At 54.1% G+C, this 20,134-nt stretch overlaps 5 protein-coding genes across 5 annotated transcripts; 1 reads left to right on the forward strand and 4 right to left on the reverse strand.

The window, feature by feature from the left end:
• Positions 1 to 85: 85 nt before the first annotated feature.
• PG998_012577 (armadillo-type protein) lies at positions 86 to 3,134 on the reverse strand (the record flags this gene model as incomplete). Its single annotated transcript, XM_066879393.1, has 5 exons — positions 86 to 275; positions 333 to 441; positions 509 to 2,798; positions 2,864 to 2,922; positions 3,083 to 3,134. 5 exons carry the CDS (start codon positions 3,132 to 3,134, stop codon positions 86 to 88), a joined length of 2,700 nt encoding a protein of 899 aa, XP_066725777.1.
• Positions 3,135 to 5,233: 2,099 nt separating this feature from the next.
• On the reverse strand, positions 5,234 to 7,219 carry PG998_012578 (2-isopropylmalate synthase; the record flags this gene model as incomplete). Its single annotated transcript, XM_066879394.1, has 2 exons — positions 5,234 to 5,419; positions 5,489 to 7,219. The coding sequence occupies 2 exons, from the start codon at positions 7,217 to 7,219 to the stop codon at positions 5,234 to 5,236; spliced, it is 1,917 nt and encodes a 638-aa protein (XP_066725778.1).
• Positions 7,220 to 8,912: 1,693 nt separating this feature from the next.
• Positions 8,913 to 10,724, reverse strand: PG998_012579 (Ferric/cupric reductase transmembrane component 7; the record flags this gene model as incomplete). The annotated part of the gene is made up of 1 exon (XM_066879395.1): positions 8,913 to 10,724. One exon carries the CDS (start codon positions 10,722 to 10,724, stop codon positions 8,913 to 8,915), a length of 1,812 nt encoding a protein of 603 aa, XP_066725779.1.
• Positions 10,725 to 14,868: 4,144 nt separating this feature from the next.
• On the reverse strand, positions 14,869 to 18,164 carry PG998_012580 (SLA2; the record flags this gene model as incomplete). The annotated part of the gene is made up of 3 exons (XM_066879396.1): positions 14,869 to 14,955; positions 15,029 to 17,924; positions 17,989 to 18,164. 3 exons carry the CDS (start codon positions 18,162 to 18,164, stop codon positions 14,869 to 14,871), a joined length of 3,159 nt encoding a protein of 1,052 aa, XP_066725780.1.
• A 1,082-nt stretch (positions 18,165 to 19,246) lies between these two features.
• PG998_012581 (complex I intermediate-associated protein 30) lies at positions 19,247 to 20,074 on the forward strand (the record flags this gene model as incomplete). Its single annotated transcript, XM_066879397.1, has 1 exon — positions 19,247 to 20,074. The coding sequence occupies one exon, from the start codon at positions 19,247 to 19,249 to the stop codon at positions 20,072 to 20,074; it is 828 nt and encodes a 275-aa protein (XP_066725781.1).
• Between the last annotated feature and the right edge of the window lie 60 nt (positions 20,075 to 20,134).

Genomic DNA, 20,134 nt, shown 5'->3' on the forward strand with positions numbered 1-20,134 from the left:
AACGTCCCCCCAAAGTGGCGTTCATCACACAAGATGAACAGACAAGGAAAGGGGAGGGTCAAGCCCGTGCCGCGCCGCTTCCTGCTCAGGTTTGCTGCATGACAGACTGTTGGCCGCCGAGTTGACGCTTAACCTGCTCGCGGGCCCATCGAGCCGTCTCGATTGTGCGCGACTGGAATTCGCGGTTGGTCTTGGTCTCCCTGATCATAGCAGTGACCCAATCTTGTCGGAACGCATCGACAAGCTCTCCGTTAGGGTAGGCATCCGCGAGGTCGCTAATTACTCGTATTAGTATCGTTTCGTCCCCGAAATCTTGCATGGGTAATGCTTACCCAATAACGCCCATAGAGGATCGCATCAGAGATTCACTCCGGTTCATATCTTGCGAAATGATGTTAAGCATTTGGAAAATAGACTGCACATAGGGCTGAAGAGCCTCGGCTGAATGTGGGTGTGTGTTAGCGCAGTGCTATGGGAGAGGAACGGGTCTGGTTTCGTGGCTGCTTACTCTTGTTGCTATCGCGCATTGCGCTGATGATACCACTCCAGGCATCCATAATGCCTTCTCTGAGAGAGATGACGTAGTCGAACATCTCATAGCTACCTTCCGGGCCGGCAGTAACAGTGGAAGCTTGCTGCAGCACCCCAGCAACAACAGACAGGTAAGACTCGAAGTGGCCGGTGATGGCACTGGCAATGTCACCAAAACACTGGAGAATGGCGGGCTTGAACTGGTTACCCAACTGGTTGCTCTGCGTATTCATGTTAGTCGAGCTGGGGTTCAGAGAGCGGGATGCTGAGATCAAAGCAGGATCACTCACCCTAAGATTGTTAAGCAGGTAGTTCATGAAGTTATCACAGTAGGGCTGGCTGCGCTCGCGCATGGATCGCGTTATGTCACTAACAAGGCCGATAGCCATTGAGCAAAGACTGGGCTCTTCCTGGTTCGCGAGTGCATTGTACAAAAAGGGTGTGAAGGCATCCATGTACTTGGCAAAGTCTTCCTCCATGGCGTTGGCAAGGTTGCTGATGGTCGCGAAAATGGCCTCAGGCACGGCTGACTTAGCACCGGCCGTGGTAAGGATCTGGAGCGAGACTTGCATAATGCGGTCACCCTGGGGAGCGATCTCCTTCTCCAGACGCTGGATAATGGCTTGCAAGACAGCGTTAAGGCTGGTTTGCATCTCCTCGAGAGCGATCTTGTCTTCAATGCTGACAACCTGGGTCTGCATGGGGACGGTCTCCTCAAGACGCTTCAGGATCACATCAGACAAAGTAGCAATAGCGGGGAAACTCTCCGTGGCAGCATGCTGGACGAAGGCGCTGAGAACCTCATAAGCAGTGGTGCGGACCGTGGTCTCGGCCTCGGGCTTCGCGGTGACGTTGAGCAGGGTGGCAAGACTGTCGTTGAAGTGTTGAGTGAGGGCGTTGCTAGTAGCGTCCAGATCGCCAGAGAAACGCTCGGCCAGGTTCATCAGAGCCCAGCAGCAAGAGCTTGCCATCTTGGCGTCATGGACTCCAGCAAAAAGGGAGCTGATCAAAGGAGTCATGTGTGTATCCGGATCAATAGCATCGGAGCAGGCCTCGGTGATGCGTCCCAGGGCGTAGGCGGTGGAATCCTTGACGTGCGTCGAGCTGTCTTCCATCATGGTGATCAGGACAGGCAGAGCCTGCTTCACAATGGGCTCCAGCACCTTCTCCTCGGGGCCCTCCATGATGGCACCAAAGGCAGCAACAGCCGCCTCTCTGAAGTGCCAGTCCTCCGATCGCAAATGCTGCTCGACGAACTGGATGACTGGGGGGATGATGTTAGGCCCAACAGCTTGAGCATACAGTTGCAGACATTGGTAGGCGGCACGAGACAGGTTGTACTCGTCATCGGCCGCATCCTCGTCCTGCTTGGTCAGAAGCACGAGAAGGGTGGGGACGACCTCGTTCGTCGCGACTCGGGCGAAGTTATAGAAGGGTCGCATCTGATCCGAACTCTCGACTTGGCTGTTGTCCTCCTCGATGTTAATCTCCTCCTCACAGACTGTGCTCCAGAATTCGACAGCAAGCTTGGCTACATCCTCGTCCTCGTTCTTCATGCCCAGAATGGTAAGACCAAACAGCGCCTTCTCCATGTAGAAGCGCATGTTCTCGTAGTAGAGGGCCATGATGCGGTTGAGGCATCCGAAAGCGCCCTGCTGAATGCGCGAGTCGTCGGCTTGCGTGGCCTCGCAGACAACCTGCATGATGTAGTTTCGCTCACCCTCGTGCTTGAAGTTGTTACCGACGAAGTCGAGGGAGTCGCCAAGAGCCAAGATGGCCGAGAGACGGACCTCCTGGTTGGTTTCCTCTTTACGGGCACCTTGAACAACTGCAGTTAGGATCGCGTTCGAATGGCTGATGAGTGCCGTCCGCAACTCGGTATCTTGGCTCTCGCAGATGTAACCAAGACACGTCAACGAAGCCTGCTTCTGGTGTGGGGCGCCGGTGCTGACATTCTGCACCAGAGTAGACATGAGGTCGGGCCATTGGTCCCGAGGCAGTTCGATCGAGGCAATAGCTGCGATGACCTGGGCGGCAGCCTGGCCGGCCTGTGCGTTGCTGGAGGAGAGGGTCTGGAAGGTCAACGACTTGACCTGGGTCTTGGTCTCTTGCTCCGTCTGCTGCAGCCATTTTTGCTGCAGTTCTTGCTGTCGTGCGAATTCGCGTGCGGAGAAGGCGTTCTTGAGGGCGAGACCTGCGGCTACTCGGATCTGTGCCTCGGAGTTGTCGTCTGCTAGTACCTGGACGAGCGTAGCCAGGTAGAGGGACTAAATGGCGGAGAATTTGCGGTCAGCATCCAGGCGGATCCTGTCGAAACGTATCGTAGACTTACAAAGTTGTTCTCGGCAGCTTGGGTGAGCTGCTGCTCGGCGGAATTACGCGTAGCCGCATCTGCAAACTGAGGTTAGCCGGCGGTGATAGCCAGGGCGAAAACGGACGAAGAAGGTTCAGAAGGTCCGTGACGTATGGGGGAGATCACATGAGAATGCGGCAGATAGATTGATAGTTTATGGCGGACAGGGGAGTGAAATAGGATCAATGGTAGACATACCAGGCGACAGCGAGTTGCTGAGGACAGTGTTGATACCACCGTTGTCAGCCATCTTGTCTGCTTAACAGCCTCTCCTGTGATGTGCGGTGTCGATCCAGCGCGATGTGGTGTCGGAATGGGGGGGTTAAAGAACGGCCAGCAGTATGGGCAAAGTGGGGATGGGAAAGAGAGAGGAAATCAGGCCTTGGTCAAAATAAAACCAGTGGTTGTTGTTCCCTCGTAGAAAGTAATGATGAAGGAATGTGGCAGCCTTTCTTCTTCTTTTTTGCTCCCGCGCTTCTCAGTCTCTAGGGATGCGGCCTCGATACGCTCAAGTCGGCACACTGAGCTTTCTTTGGTTTGTTGATTTTTCTTATTTTGTTTGGGGGGATGGAGAGAAATTGGTTGTAGAAAAGAGATGAATATGGCAGAATGCAATCGTCGTTGGCTGCGCTCTGCCAAAGTGGGGAGTGCTTGAGGGGTCCTTTCCCTATGGTTAAGTGGACCCGGCCGACCTTAGCACCTGGCGTAGGGTCTGGGACGCTGTAGTCGCTGTAGTCGCTGTATTTACGGAGGGGGGGAATGGTTGACTTGACAATCCATTCGCTCACTCGTTCAATTCAATTGAGAGAGGCGGGAGGGCGAGAGGCGAGAGACGAAAGGCGAGAAACAGAGAGAAAGAGGAGACGGACAGAAGCGGAATCTGGCGACTAGTTTGGTCTACCCATCTACGTCTAGGAATGAATCTGCATACATCAGGTCCTCTTTCTTCCTCTCCCTTTTCCCTTATCTGGGGTGGTCCCTCTGGATCGGCAAACAGCCCTCTCTCTACGTTAATCGATGAAAGGGTGTCAGAACCGTGTTCGAAAGGCACTCGAACATGGTGAGAACTTTACTTGAAAGCCCTGTTAGCCCACGGGCCGTTTGGAAGGCCCGAGGGAAGATGAGGGACGCCTTGCTGGAGATAGCCTCGAGTACCCGGGCCGGGCAGAATTGGTCTACCTGTCCTTCCCTATACAATCTTATACACGATGTTGACTCCGCTACGTACCGTCACCAGTTGACCGAACTGGCCAGTTCATCATTCAACGCCAGCAAAGGGGATAGATAGATGGCTCACGTGCAATGTGTGTCTCAATGCGGATTCATGCTTCGTTTTACTATTGACCCCGTGACCGACATTTCCGAGCTAGACTGTCTGTATGCAGTATGCATAGATAGATAGAAAAGAAGCATATGCGTAAGGGGTGCCCTTCTCTATTCCCACCTGCCTACCTCGCTTCACTGTCATGTACAGACCCTAACAATAAGCCCACCAAGTGTGTTTTGCCCCCAAAGACACTACATGCCAGTCCAATCGATACTACCAGTCCTGTGCCAGAGCCAGATCAGCGGAAATCGGCCACCACTCATTTCCATAAGGCACTTGTTAAATTTGCCCCCTTCCAGAAGGGCGCGAATGAAAAGCTGGTTCAGAGTCATTCTAGGCAGGATTCCTAACCTAATCAATCTCACCGACTTGGGCGACTTCGAGAGCCAATGGAAAGCACCCAATATGACTTACAGCCAAAGCGCAGGCAGACGAGCGGCTGTTCTCGAAAAATGGCTGCTGCTTCATTCACATGCAATGTAGAATGCTGGGAAGACACACCCTTACACCCTTACACCCTCATCTGTCAAACGTCCCCCACACTCATCCATCGATTCCCCCTCCAAAGTGCCCCTCCCCAGGTGCCAAGACTTGCCCTGCACGTATATGTAGTGTAGAGATTGATTGTATATGGTTTGCATTTCATCCCAGTCGGCATATTAATCTACTGTCAATGTCTAGGAACATCAATATGTTCAAAAACAACCAGCATCCATATAGTCCAGAAACCCCTACGTACCGTACCATACACCTTAGGTAATCTGCGTGCCTCGAGTTGTACAAATAATTTTAATTATTCGACTACGGTAACTAACTGCGTCGCGAAAAGAATGCATATAATATTTACCTTTTGTACTTGGCATCGGCTATCATCAGCCAGCACGAATAACTTTTTTCCCACCATCCAGTAAATGCTCTGCTAATCAATTTTCACTACGACGATGAACCTCAGAGTTGTGCTGCCCCGGGCCTCACATCAACTATCTCTGGCTCGCCGTTCCACTTCGGCATCATCCCCATGTTTACATATGATTTGCTTTGGCTTCCAAAGCGTCCACCACTGACGACACGCCGTTATTCGACGACGACGTCTCGGTTGTGTTTTGTGTAGCGGGCACGGTGAGTCCGTTGAGATCGGCTTCTTGACTGGGGGTTCGGCGCGGCGTGGCCTTGGACAAAATTGGACTTCCAGGGCGGCTCAAAACGAACTGTGCATTTGTGTACGGTCAGAACAAGTTGACAGACAGTCAAAATACTTCGCGGGGGGTTTCACTTACGCTACTGGCCGCGCTCAGAAGAGCAACGAGCGAGCTCTGGACCACATCCTCGTGGATACCAACACCCCACACCTTCTGCGAGGTGCCGGACGCTGTACACTCTATGTAAGTCGCGGCCTTTACATCGCGACCACGTCCAATGGAGTGCTCCTTGTAGTCGACGACATCGAGGTCAATACCGACGCTCTTGAGCGCGTTGGCCAACGACGAGATCGGACCATTACCACGACCTTGAAGTTGGTACTCCTTCCCGTCGACCGCGACAATACCTTCGAACACACGTCCGAGGTTCTTGGTATCTTGTGACTTTCCAGGGGCTGGAGGAGCGGGCGAGTGGGAGCGGTCGACTGAGATAGAGTAGTCGATGATCTGGAATCGAGGATGTTCCCTCAGGAAGTAAGTCGTCTCGAAGAGCTCGCTAATCTCATCCGACAACAGTTCTCGGCCGAGCTGATCCGCTCTCTTCTGGACCACCTTGCTGAAGGCAACCTGCAACCCACGAGGCAGGTCAAGCTCAAGCTTCCGTAGAATGATCCAAGCAGCACCACCCTTGCCGCTCTGGGAGTTGACGCGGATGATGGCTTCGTAGGTACGACCGATATCTTGCGGATCGAGAGGCAGGTAAGGCACTTGCCACTTGTCGTCGTAGGCCTTGCTCTCTTGTTTCCGTACTTGGAATCCCTTCTTGATGGCGTCTTGGTGAGAGCCACTAAAGGCGCAAACGACCAGGGAACCACCGTACGGGGCACGAGGATGGACGGGGATCTTGTTGCATATCTCAACCGTGTCGATGACGCGCTTCATGTCGGAGAAGTCAACATTGGGGTTGATTCCCTGGGTATACAGGTTGAGGGCCAGGGTGACCAAATCAACGTTGCCAGTGCGCTCGCCGTTTCCGAACAAGCAGCCCTCGACTCTGTCTGCGCCAGCCATCTGCGCCAGCTCTGCGGCAGCTACTGCGCAGCCACGGTCGTTGTGTGGGTGCAAGGAGACGCAGACCTTTTCGCGCTCGGTAATGTTGGTGCAGAAGTATTCAATCTGGTCGGCGTAGACGTTCGGTGTGGCCATCTCCACCGTGGCGGGGAGGTTGAAAATGATGGGGTTGGCCTCGGTCGGTTCCCAGGCGGCTTTAACAGCCTCGCAGATCTTGATGGCGAACTCGGGGCTGGTGTCGGAGAAGGTCTCGGGGCTGAACTCGAAAGCCCATTCCGTGCCAGCTTGCGACGGGTCGTCCTTGGTGATGGAGCGCGCGTACTTTGTGCATTTCACAGCCATCGCAAGACTCTCCTCTTCTGAGAAGCCGAAGACAATGCGGCGGAAGCATTCACTGGTGGCCAGGTAAATGTGCAAGAGAGCCTTCTTGGCACCCTTGAGGGAGTCGACGGTTCGGCGGATGAGGTCCTCGCGACAGGGAGACAGGACCTGGATCCAGACATCGTCAGGTACGACGCCGGGTGTCTCGACAATGCGTCTCGTAAAGTCGAAGTCTGTTTGTGAAGCAGAGGGGAAGGAGACCTCGATTTCCTTGTAGCCAAGCTCGACGAGCATGTTGAAAAACCTCCATTTTTCATCGCCGTTCATAGGGTCAACCAAGCTCTGGTTGCCGTCTCTCAGATCGGTGGCGAGCCATCTGGGGGGTTTCTCAATGACCTTGGACGGCCATTGGCGATTGGGAAGGTCCAGAGGCTTGAAGCTCTTGTATTTCTGGGAGGGATCTTTGAGCATAGGCATGATGTCTCAAACCCGGGGATGGTCACTCGTTATCCAGAAAAAAGTATTGGGTGCTTGATAGAGGCTCAATCTTTTTTTTCCCAGTGCTGTCACAGCACAACTATACCCAATGCCTACGTTATGGCGGGGTAAGTTTTTTTCTTGGAGGGGTAGTAGTGGGAAGTTGAGTGGGTTATTATTATGACGGAGGGCCAGATGTTTCGTTCAAGTCTGCTAGCAAATCTAGTTTGGCCAGAAGATGCTCGTGCGAGAAGATCCCGGGGATTTATAGCAGGAAACTGCTCGATATTTCTCGTACGCGAGATCATTGAATTCACTGAAAATTGAGTCATTGAAGCCCCTTTGGAACATCCTGGCTTGCTGGGTGGGAGGATCCTCCAGCCGGATTGTGGGGATATCGGGCAGGACCGATCACGGCGTTGAATGACTGCAATTGGATGCTGTTTCTGGGGGGTGTATATCTTGGGAGCTTAACAGCCTCCGTCCTGAGCATGCGACTGGCAACGTACCAAATACGCAATTGGCGCTGCCGGGGAAGGATTCCCATTCATTAATCATATACTACGCCTGGCTCATTGGACGGCTCTTCTGCAGACTGAGGTCATGCTCCCATAGACTACCCTCGAAAAGGCTCGCTCGCTTGGGCGCCCCGTCGTCCTGGACGCCTAGGACGCATGCTCCAGTTAGTTGTAGCTCGCCTCGTGTGTAATTGACATCTCCATCTTGGCAGGGCGCTCTCGCTATAGCTGACTAACAATGGATATCATCCACTTCCGTGTAGACGCGCATAATGTGCCTATTAACCTGCATACATGTCCGAGTCCAACGAACCATTGGGTCGAGAAGTGGGAGTGTTACCTTTGCTTTGGAAGAGCAGCATGGCCATCTGCTGGACCTGGCCACTTACAAGTTAGTGAAAGAACTAGTTTGATTCTTTTCAACCGCAACTCGCTCTTGGTCTGTCCATCATCGTGTTCTCGGCAAACAACGGTTACACACGGACGGGACAACCCGCATCCAGTGAACTCGAGACTGATGCTCATAAAATTATTTGCCTGTCCTTGCGTCGATTCTTAGCCCGCGGATCACTGGCTGGCGACGAGAAGGACATCGATACATACATAAGTGAACTCTAGTGCCTATTAATATTTTATCCAAGACGGATCGTCACTCACCATTTGCTTATTATACACGCCCCCGAGCTTATATCACAGACTAGCGATGCCCCGTAATCGGACCTCGCATCGCGGAAGGGCGCGTCGCTGTCCCAGCCCGACTCCATCCCGGCAAGCACACAAATCACAGGTTGGGAAAGTGGACATCTTGTGCGAAAGAAAATCGAAAGATAATTCGATGAAGCTCTATAGACAAAGAACCCGGCCGAGCCACAGCCGCGGATCAGTTGAAGAATATGTACTAGAAGTCTGGAAAAAAGAGCTTCGTAAAAAGTCTGTCTTATGCAACAGGTATGTAAAGATCGGCTGCTATCATCACCGATTTGGGGAAAACGCCTCTTTGCGCGCTGGAAGATGCCCCTTTTCATCAATTACTAAAAATCCCAAAAATATCAAGTCGCTCTCTTCTTGAACGCCGGTATCCCTTGGCAACTCCTGCTATGCCAATTATCGACTGATGCTCCAAGTCAAGTCGGAAAAATGCAAAATCATCCGGAGCCACTCCTGGTTCCCCTCGACTACCACGTAAAGGACTCTTCAACGAAGTCAACTACTGATCGAGTGTTTTGCACATCCCTAACAGCTTCCCGAACGTCGTCGGCCAATGCACCCGGGCCACATACCGTGACAGCCATGGCGCCGACCTGCTGCTCGACTTCCTTCTTGAGGATGGTCATGATGTTGGGTCGGCCAGAGAAGACCTTGACTGTGCTTGATGGACTCTGGATCTGGTTTGGGTTCTTCGGCCGCGTAACAAAGACTTGCATGTTCAGAATGTCTCTCCTATTGTCCATTCTCAAAATCTCGTTCATCCACGGCCGGATCCATTCGAGCGCTTCGAACTCGCGGATGACCCAGACCAGCGTGACACGCCTTGTGGCAATCGTACCATCGTTGTAACCCTCGATGATGGGCTTAATGTACGAAAGCTGGTGAGTTATGCCAGTGGAGCCACAGAAAAGTACCGCATGCCCGTATGAGTCGAGCTGGTGATGTCCGGCGTAAGGTCCCTCCATGGCAGCCTTCATGATGATTGATTGACCTTCCGACTGACTGGCTTTATCATACAGTGCACGTGTGAAGCCCGTGTGGGCACCGATGATGAAGGACACGGATGTAGTGCCCCGTTCAATGTCGTCTCGGGTGACAGCTACCTTCTCCAGCTCCATTCTGCTACCATTGACCCGGGGGTGATGGCTGACATAAGCAACCGAGAAGGGGTGGCTTTCCCAAGGCTTGACATCGCGGAAGCGGAGATATGCATGGGTTCCTGGCCTGATTTCGGCGTGGCGCGGCAAAAACAGCTCCACACGAGTGGCCTCGCATGGCAGGGCAGATATTTTTGCCTCAGTGAAGCCGTTTTTCGACCAGTTGTAGTAAACAAGTCGGAGCATACGAGCAAACCGATCCGCAAACCACAGCAGCAAGATAGCCACCATCCACGGTAGCTGAGGCAGGCCTCCGGGGATCTCCGCCGTAGCGCAGTGAGCCCATGTGCAGACAAAGACAATGATTGCCAGAATGATGTGGACATTGAGGAATGTCTCATAGAAGGCGTGTCGGATCGGTGACAGCGACAGAACAACCAGAATGACGAGGGCTACGGTCCCACAAGCGCCGGAGGCGATGAAGCTGTCATGAACGATCTTGAAGCCCACGCTATCCCATCCGCCATCGGCGACCTGAACAATAGCCCAGGCAATTGTGTGAATAACCGATTCAAGGACGACGAAGCGGCCCATCCATCGGTGAAGAAGATTGTATGTATCGAAGCTCACGCGAAGCATTCCGATTAGAGGGTTGTTGCGGCCGGCCATGATGATCAAAGGAACCATGTTGACAGCGGCCAGAGTGCCCGAACGGCCACGCAGTTCGGCGCAGAAAGCGTACTTGTTCTCGACCTTCCAATCCAATACGAACATATAGACAAAGTTGCTGACGAAGTAAAGCCCCAGCAGAATGAAGTGGAGTCGCGACGGCAGCGTGCCGATGCTGATGGCAGACGACAGTCTGATTTCGCGGTTGTGTCGCTTGTTCCACAAAGGTGCATATATGAGATGGTTCTTCAGGCTCGGCATCCAGCTCCATTGTGAGAACTTCCAATACCCTTGTTTCTCGGCAGGCGATGACATGGCCGAGACTTGTCGTAGCTTGGTCCAAGCTATTTCGAGGAGGCGTACCGTCAGCATGAATAACGCCAATATACCCAAGGTCCACCACAGCATGTCCTTGAAGAGCATGTTTACGGGCTGGTTTACACCGGTGAGTCCATTGTGGTAGGGTGAGATGGTGGGATTGGTTCCCGCGTGTTCTGTGGTGGCCGTAGCCATTGCTGTATCCCGCATAGTTAATATTGGTCCAGGTGTCTGTAGGTCCGAGGCAGCGAACCGGCGCCGCATTATCGACATGGTTTCTGATTTTTCCCGAGGGGGCGGTGTCGTAGAGTAAGGTGGTCCTTGAGGTCTAAGGGACAAACGCCTCTGAGGAATTCGGGGGACAAGGAGAATCTATACCGGAGAGATATGGATCTGGCCTAGTCTAGAGCTCTTTCAGATTAGGAGAAAAGGGCAACAAGTCGTTTTGATGGCCCAAGGTCATGAATGCATTGTGTGTTAAGGTGCAGGTAACAGACAATGACTTGGAAGGACTCCCTTTGTGGTCAAAGCCCGGGCTTTGTTTCCACGGGTGGCCAGGTGCTGTTTGGCCGGACAAAGGATGCGGACAGCTTCGCTCTCACGCTGCTGTTGTTGTAAAGACAGAAGCCGCGTTGAAGTTGGGTGTCTCGTGTTGTAGTAAGACGAGTAACAGTGGGAACGGACCGGATGCCAAAACCCAAGGGTCGATCGATGGTTGCCGAACAGGGCAATGTGGGGTTTGGGATTGAAGTGTCAGACTCTCTTATTGATGAAAAGAATAAGGGAAAGAAATCTGACGCGCGAATCGGGTGCTCTGGTCGGTAAAAAATCTGTAGCCTGCGTGTGTGTATGGTGTGTGTTTGTACTGTTTGTGTCGATGTGATATATGGGGTGGCTGCCGGCAGTGTGTTGTTTGGTGGTTGGCACTCTATTATTGGGAAATGGCCCAGTAAAAAGTAGATTGGCTGGTGGAAGTGCAGCGAGCTCAGCAGGCCTCTGCCTCAACGAACAACCGACTGCCTTCCGTAGGGATTGGCCCGTCAATCAATGCCTCAGGGAGGTGGGAGAAGAAAGAGTGGACGCGAAGAAGCAATCTCGACTCAGAAATCAAGCCGGACGTTAGGGGGAGAGAGACAAATGACGATCTGCTCCGGGCCCAGGAAAAGCAGCAGTTGTTTTTTTGGGCTGCCGCCAAGGGACCGTTCGTTCGATTGATGAGATAATCACAAATTAAGACGACAAGAGAAGATCCAATTTCGTCCCACCCAAAGGTTGAAGAAGGGCCAGAGGAAGAAGAAAGCGAGTCAACGAAGAACACAGAGAACTGAGGACTGAGAACTGAGAACCGTGATTACGACGATGCTGGACCGCAGCAACGGGACCAGTAGAGTTTATGAGAAAAAGGCGGCTGCCACTGGTGCCCCTGGCATAGCAGACAGCATCCATCGCGTGGACCTGGGACCTGCACTTACCACTTACATGTGTGCGCCCCAAGGCCCCCTTGACGCGGCCCCCATAAGTCGTGGCCAAAGCAGTACAAAGGGCCCAACGGCGATGCTGTCTTCTGTCTAGGCCCGTGGAATTGTTCGATTTCCATGTACATAAGCCTTGGTAATGGGCAATTTTCTGGATATCGGGGGGATTTGGCCAGGTTTGTCCAGGTGAGCCGGGGGTTGGCCAAGGATAGGCTGCTGGCCAATCGTTCCGCAGTTACCGTACGGACTTGTGGTGAGTTGCCCCGAGGCGACAGAAGATGCTTGTCAGGAGAGGCAGCCGCGATAGATTTGATAGGCTGTGATAGGCTCCAAGCCCCCTGTGCCGGCTCAGCTACGCTCCACCTGCGATAGACGCAGCGCCCTGAGGACGGTCCTAGTGGTCGGACGAAGCGTTGGCGCTACCCATGCATCCATGCAGGGGGCGACGGCGGCGGCGGCGGGCCCTGCTTGTACGGCAGTGGTTGGCCGCCGTATTTCGTCTGGTTTATTCGAATTGCCTGGCTGCTGGCTGGCTGCCAGACTTCCAGAGGGGGGAGCCCCCCTTGCCCAGTCCCTTGGCGGGTCGGACTCCTTGACTCCCAGGGCCTGCTTGCTGCCTGCTGCCAACTGCCTACTCGACTCACCTATCTCCGTACGCTCTTCACTCTATCGCAAACAGTAGCATGCGAAGAAAAGTCCCACCTTCGTCTCTGCCATCGCATCGGCTTCGAGAAACTACACGTGGTTGAAATAGATCTCCTGCTACCGAATCATATTTTCCCCCAATCAGCGACGGAGCGCAAGATGGATCCTTGGCTCGGAATCGTATGTGCCCAAGTGCATCGGCACGAACCATGCTGACCCTTCTGTGGTCGTCCGTCGGTTCTCCCCGGGAAGATGCACACCTTGCTGCTTGCCCTTCCCTCCATTCACAGTGCCAGCCCGGCAGCGCAGGGAGAGCGCGACCGGCTGCAAGACACAGCACGCCAGCCAACTTGGGCAGACGAACACGACAGTCGTCGTCAGCAGCTTGCACAACTTGGACGCTGGGTGACATTGCCTGCCTGCCTAACTTCATGCTAATCTATCATCCGAACTTTGACTGCTACCTTGGCATTGCGGTAGGGAGAATTATGCTCGGGCCCTTCCCGTGTCGTCGGGTCAAATACCACAGCAAACAACGAAACGATGCACATTTTGACTTCTCCTCCGTTTGATTGGGGCCAGGCGTGGGCAGAAATGGGGAGCCGGGAGGGGGCAGTGTCTCTTTTTGGACCGCCTAAAGAACAGCCACACACCAAGCCAGCCATCCTAGTCACGATCCTGGGTGCGCATACTATGAAGCGGGTCGTAGCTAGATGACGTCGACCTGCAATTGTTCTATCTGCGGCACGCCAAATCTCCATCTCGGCCGACAGGCTATGCACATCTTGACTGCTTTGGGCAGCATTCGGACTCAACCGTCAAGCATATCTGTCAGTCCACATCGTACGTTTGGGAACAGAGGATTGATCGCGGCTATTTCCCATTGCGGCTCTGGTGTCTGGATCTTTCAACGGGCATGAACCGCTGGCCCTCCACTGCTCCGTCTGCCGCCATCCCATGTGTACATATACTAATACATATCACCAGCTACCCTGTCACGTGGCCCGATCTTTTGGTCGGATCTCGCCAAATTGGGGATCCCCATGTCAGCCTCTCTTCTCACTCTCTCCTTAATTAGGATTGTCACGCGAGAAAATACGGAACTTCAGCCACCGCCCCTCTGAGTGCCCGGAAATTCCCACCATCGCCAACTCCTCCCTTATTATTAATAAGTGTAATACGAATCCTCCCAGTTATGCCATGCCGCCATTCTCCTGGTTCCGGCTTTGGGTCGTTGCACGTCTTCGGAGTCGGTAGATGCTTGGCTTCTCATCAACGGTCGACCTTTTCGTTCTTGATTACATGTGTCAGCTTTCGGACGTACTTGAGCTCCCGATAGAGCATTACATCAATCGCTTCCTCCCAACTTGGAAGTCCCAACGCCCATCCCTGGAATAGATCTTATATAAACAACCGGCCCGCCAACCTGACACAAGAAGTGGCCTCCTCGATTGCGGGAGCCCATAACAGCGCGAACTTGCGCACACCACCGCAATATAATTTTCGCGAGGGGCACCGATGCATCCAGACCGGAATATAGTACCCTTAACCCCCAGAGTGGTTGACTAATTGCAGGAACATGACAGCGGCAGTGCCAAGGTCTCGGCAGACAGGCTTGGGTGGCATAAACGACAGGCAATGCATTCATCAGTAATCACAGGACTTGCCGGCTCTGGACATACCTGATACATATATCTTCCGGGGGTTCCAACCATATAATCGCGCCGGACCCAATACATACATATGGTAAGTGGCCTGTAACCGCGTTACCGGAATTCGCAAATGAAAGCCGAGGTAAGATCGTCAACATCTCTTCGGATTGCCGTGTCCTTTGTAAACCTAGAGCAGGTACTCGGTGCGTTAAAGAGAGTATCTTAGCATGGCAGAAATCCAAGTTCTTCGAACATCAAAGACGGTGCGCTTGGCTATTAGAATACATTTACGGTAGCATCGCTGAATATTTACTGAATCAAATGGGGAGATCGATCTCCTTCAACGCTTTATCCGAATGTTTCCCCTGCCAGTCTAGACTGACCAGGAGGCTGGATGAAATAATGCCACCACAAACAACCCCTCCAGTTCACCCGCAATAGAAACTCGAACTTGGCTGAAACAGAAGTTAATCAGCTCCCTCCACAAATGCGGGCTGGAAAAAGTGCAACAGCGCTGGCTCGCATCTTGTTGATAACAGGCAGGGAATGCATTCGTGCATGGCCCGCTTATTCCTCTTGGTAGGAGATCTTCCTCATCTCGCCTAGTCGGTGTCGGGCAGCCGACAGTGAGTTCTCGAGTTGCAAGATTTCGACCTACACGTGACGGAGAGCATTCGTTAATAATGGTTTCATCACTAGAGGATGTGCCAGCGAAAAAAGAACGTACCTGTTGCTCCATCTCCCGCACCTTGAACTCGTGCGCACCGAGCTTGGAGTAATCCACCTGGTCCTCTTCTTGGCTGCGGTCCTTGATGAGGGCCTGGACCTGGCGGACGAGGGAGCGGCACGCGGCACCGACGGCCTTGCTGGCCTGCTCGAGGCTCTCCTGGGACTTGCTCATGAAGCCGGCCTTGACACGGCTGGCGGCGACAAGCTGGGCCGTCGAAGCCGCCACATCGTTGGAGGCTACGATGAGCTGCTCGGGGCTGTTGCGGCTCGACAATACGCCGTCGGCCGTCTCGATGAGCGTGTTGGTCGACGTGGCCACGGCCTTGGCGGCCGAGATCAGACCCTCGGTCCACCGGTTGTTCTTCTTGTAGAAAGCCGTCGCCGTCGAGGAGCCACGACCGGCCGTCACGATCTCCTGCTGCGTGGCAGTCGCCGCCTTAATAAGCTGGGCAATGGCATTTGTTATCGCCAACGCAGCGTCAAGAATGGTGTCGTTGACCTTGAGCTCATAGGTCGAGTATCCGTCGCGAGGCTTGTTCCTCAGCTTGGCAAGTCGAGCAGCCGCAGCCGCGATGGCGTCTGCAGCTTTGCTGAGCTCGGAGTCCACCAAGTCGGCAATATCCCCTTTGTTGTTAGTCAGGCGACCTGCGAGGGGTGCAAAAGTCTCGACGAGCTTATTCAGCTTTTGAAGGTTCATCTGGACATCGTTGTTGCTGTTGATGACAACATCTGTCTTCTGAATGGGGTCCATGCCCTCCAGGCGGAAGCTCTGCAAGCCACGGAAGAACTTAACAGTGGAGAGAGCGGCCTGGCGAGCGCCGTTCATTAAGGCATCGCCCTTCTTCTCCTCAGATGCTAGTCGGGTAAGACCCTTGGTATTGCTGCACACATCGGCCGCTGCTCCAGAGTAAACGTTGATTGCCTTGATCAGATCAGCATGTGTCGCGTTGGGGCCATCCGCGATGAAGTTATTGAATGCCGTGGCAAACTCCATAGCGCTCGCTGACGCCTTTTCAATCTGCGACAAGACATAGGATGGGGAAGCATTCTGGTTACCAGCTTGCATAGTGGAATCAAGCTCGTATAGAGCATCGTCGACACGTGCAACACCAGCCTGCAACACAGAATCAATAATCTCGTTGATCTTGTCCAGGTTAGCCATGATAAGCGCATCGATTTGCCCGTCGAGGGCATGGTCGGTATCGCCCTGGTTGAGCTTAAGCTCGTTCAACTCGATCAAAGTCTCGTCCATGCCGGCCTTGTAAATCTCAAGCTCTTCCTCCTTTTCGCGGAGTAGGGCCTCGAGGTCGGAGTCGCCATCGCGGAGCTTGTTCGAAGCTTCATCCAGAGCTCGCTGCTTGGTACGCAAGGCTTCCTCCAGGTCCGACATCTCTCGGTTATACTTGGCCAGCATGGTGGAAAGCTCATTGCCCTTTTGGCGCTCGAGATTGTCAGCTCGGTCATTGGCCATACGCAGCTCTCTCTTGAGCTTCTCGAGCTCATCCTTGTTGCTTCCAGTGAGACGGTCCTTGTCATGCATGGCACGGTCTCTTTCCCGGATCATGTCTGCCAGCTCCAAGTTCTTGGTCTTGATCTCACGCTCAAGCTTCTCCCGCTTGTCGATGGCTTCCTGCGCAGATGCGGCCTTCAACTGAACTGACTTGAACTTCTGCAGCAGGTCCAAATGCTCTTGGCGCAGCTGCGAGTAAAGTTTTGCCAGAGCCTCGTACTTGGTTCTCCACGTATTGACCTGCTCCTGCAGGGCGCGGATCTGATCGTCCTTACTGCCAATCTGTTGGCCGTAGCTGTTCTGGATCTGGGCCAGCTCGTTCTCCAAGCCCTTAACTCGCTGGTCGTACTGCTGCAGCATGAGCTGGTCACGCTCGTACTGCGCGCGCGCATTCAGGTTCTCTTGCTCCAGCTCGGCGAGCCTGCCCTGCGTCTGCCACTGCGCTTGCTGCTGCATTAGAGCCTCCTGTTCTCGCTGCTGCTGCTCTGCCAGGCGACGCTGCTGTTCTTCGAAATCCCTTTGGGCCTGCATCTGGGCCTGCTGCTGTGCATAGAGTGCCTGCTGCTGTTGCGCCTGCATCACCCTCTGTTGCTCTTCGTACTCCTTGTTTTGTCTATCCAGCTCGCCTTGCCAGAATTCGGCAATCTCGTCGGGCTCGTCCGTTTTAGGCTGCACAGGCGGTGTCGGCTGCCTCTCGATCTCCTGCTTTGGTCTCGCTGGCAGAGATGATGCTCCTTCGTCTTCGGCCAGCAGGTTCGGAGGATCTTGAGGCAGCTTGGGGATGGTGATGAGGCTGGTCAAGTATCGCAGGTTGGAGCATTCATAGTAGAACTTGACTAATCGGTAATGCTGGGCGTTATAGCGCTCGCGAAGCGGCTCCAAAGCGTCATTGTCGCCCGTCGTAGAATGCATGGCGCGCAACATGCTAGTGATAAATTTGTAAATACCATAGCTCTCCTGCACCAATGCCACCAATGCCGAGATTCTGCACTCGTTGTTGCCGACATTTCGGAAATGAGAGAATATGAGCTTCTGGAACTGTTCAATCTTGTCTTGGAGGGCCATCAGGTCGGTGATGGCCTCGTAGCCTTCGTTTGGATCGTTGATAACCTTCAAAGAGACATACTCTTCGTACTCGAACGTGCCATTGAACTCGGGGTGCTGCTGGTGGAAAGACAGCTTCGCAAGGAGGAAATAAACGTATTCACGAATCAACGGTCCGTATCCTCGGACGCCCTCGCCGCCCATGCTTCGGTTCAAGCTGTCGATCCAACCTCTGTTCGCCATGGCTTCTCGGAGCGACACGGGGTGGCCCTCTTGCAAGACCCTGTGGATGGTGATCAAAGCCTTGAACGTCTGGATCTCGTCGGCCATAATCGGCTGTCTGTTATTTGTAGTATGCCAGTCAGCCACAAGCACCGTCTATACCGATGGCGCCATTTACATACACTTTCATACCAGCCCAGAAGGACTGGGAGCTCTTATGGTCCCATGTGTAGACAATGCAACTACGCACATGCTTTCGCTTCGGGGCGGCCTCGTCATTGTTGGTGGCTTTCTTGATGTTGATAGCCAGTTCGGCTTCGGACCTGTACAGATCGCCAGGGTCAGCGGGGGACATCATGTTGCTGCGGCAGCGCCAATACAGAGAGTCGCAAGAGGCGGGCTACAAAGGCCACGCAGCGATCTGGCAGCCATCGCGGGGGGGTATACGCACTTGGAGTGATCCAGGCTACGGCTAGCCATGGTGGACGGGAACAGATGGTTGCACGGCAGGCGTTGCCCGGGTTGTTACGATCTCGGCTGTCCACTGTCGCTTCAGGGAGTGAGACCACCTGAGGAGCAAGGCAAACGGAAACACTGTATTATGTTCTGTAACGTGCTCGCACAGCTACAGATTGCGGTCAAGACAGGACCCGATTCATCCCACCACCTAGATAACCGGTAAGGAACGGGATAAGGAATGCGGCGGCGAAAGAAGGGCACTGCTGTCCGATGCGCCTGGACAGGATAGGAATGAAGGGAACACAAGAAATGCCGGGTTGGGATTATTTTGGTGTGATACAAGGCAACGTCAGCCTTCTTGCGAATCTGGGACGACAAGGTCGGATGGTATTGGCTGGAGAAGCTACGAGTTGCGCATGCGCCGAGCAGTTTGGGAGGCAATTCTGACGCAGCCTGAGCAAGCCCAATGGATCGAAAGACGTCGCGGCCTTGGCAGAGTTCGTCCACACCCACTCGCCCAAATTTACCCCTTATTGGGTTTCTTGGGTGCCTGGTGCCTACGCAATTAATTATCGTCCCTCTACATTATTTCCGCCCGGGAGCTTGGAGCGCAAAGGAGGGGGAGTTAGGGGGAGTTACGCAGCTAGACAGGCACTTACCTAAGCCGGCTTACTGCGTGTGTGCACTGGCCGTCTTGGCGCAACCCGCTATGGGAGCGCACTAACAGCAATACATCTGAAGCTCACCTCAGTAGTACGTACAGCTACAGACGGTAGTGGCAGAAATTCAATGACGGGATTGGAACTTGATGCTGTATCTGACAACCGACGACATCCGATGCTTTATCTCGAGATTTGAGCCTCTTGGCTCCCTCCCTCGATCGACAGACACCACCATTTATCCATCTGTGTAGCTGCTGCGAAAAGCCCACCCCCTAACCCACCTACCGATTCGGTCGAAGAACGAAGCAAAATCGTTAAGATGCGCGCGACACCGGGCCTCCTGTACAAGGGCTTCTTCGGCCGCAGCCTGGACGAGTTCAAGCGCCTGTCCAACATTGCGATCAAGATGGAAGGAATCAAGGGCCCGTCAGGACCCATGCCGCTGCACAGCTTCGAGGAACCGTCGGGCGTGGCCGACTGCAAGCTGATGTGCGACGTGGACATCGGCGGCTATTCCAAGGCGTCGCTGGACTGGGTACCAGCGGCAGCCTCCCAGCAAAACGACCCGTTGTCCAAGCCGGCCACACAGCACACATCCACGCCCGCCCACGCGCGCTTCCACGGCAGCATCTCAACAGCGCTCCCACCGCACCGGCCCGACATCCAGCGGTCCGGCTTCGCGGCGTGGCGGACGCTGGACCGGCCGCCGACGGTGTTCGGCCGCGCCGTCTGGGACATCGACATGTACACGTACCTGGCGCTGCGGGTCAAGTCGGACGGGCGGGCGTACTTCGTCAACGTCCAGACCGAGTCGGTGGTGCCCTCGGACCTGCATCAGCACCGCCTGTTCGCGCGGCGCGCCGGCGAGTGGGAGACGGTCCTCGTCAAGTGGAACGACTTCGTCCGCACCAACCACGGCTTTGTCGTCGAGCCCCAGACCGAGATGCTGCGCCAAAAGGTGAAGAGCGTCGGCATCGGCCTGACGGACCGCGTGCCGGGCCCCTTCGAGCTGTGCATCCAGAGCATGTGGGCGACCAACGATCCCAACGAGGCGGATAGCCATAAGGAAGATTCACAAGCTGCAGACGCTGGCGAAGGACAGTTAAAGACCAAGTCTGGAAAGAACATCAAATGGAGCGAAGATTGAAGGAATTTGGTACCTACCAACTTCATATATCACACAGCATATAAGCAGGACCCCCTGGAG

The sequence above is a fragment of the Apiospora kogelbergensis genome, assembly GCF_038363985.1.
Source record: "Apiospora kogelbergensis strain CBS 113332 chromosome Unknown utg000008l_segment0_segment0, whole genome shotgun sequence".
Classification (NCBI taxonomy): Eukaryota; Fungi; Ascomycota; class Sordariomycetes; order Amphisphaeriales; family Apiosporaceae; genus Apiospora; species Apiospora kogelbergensis.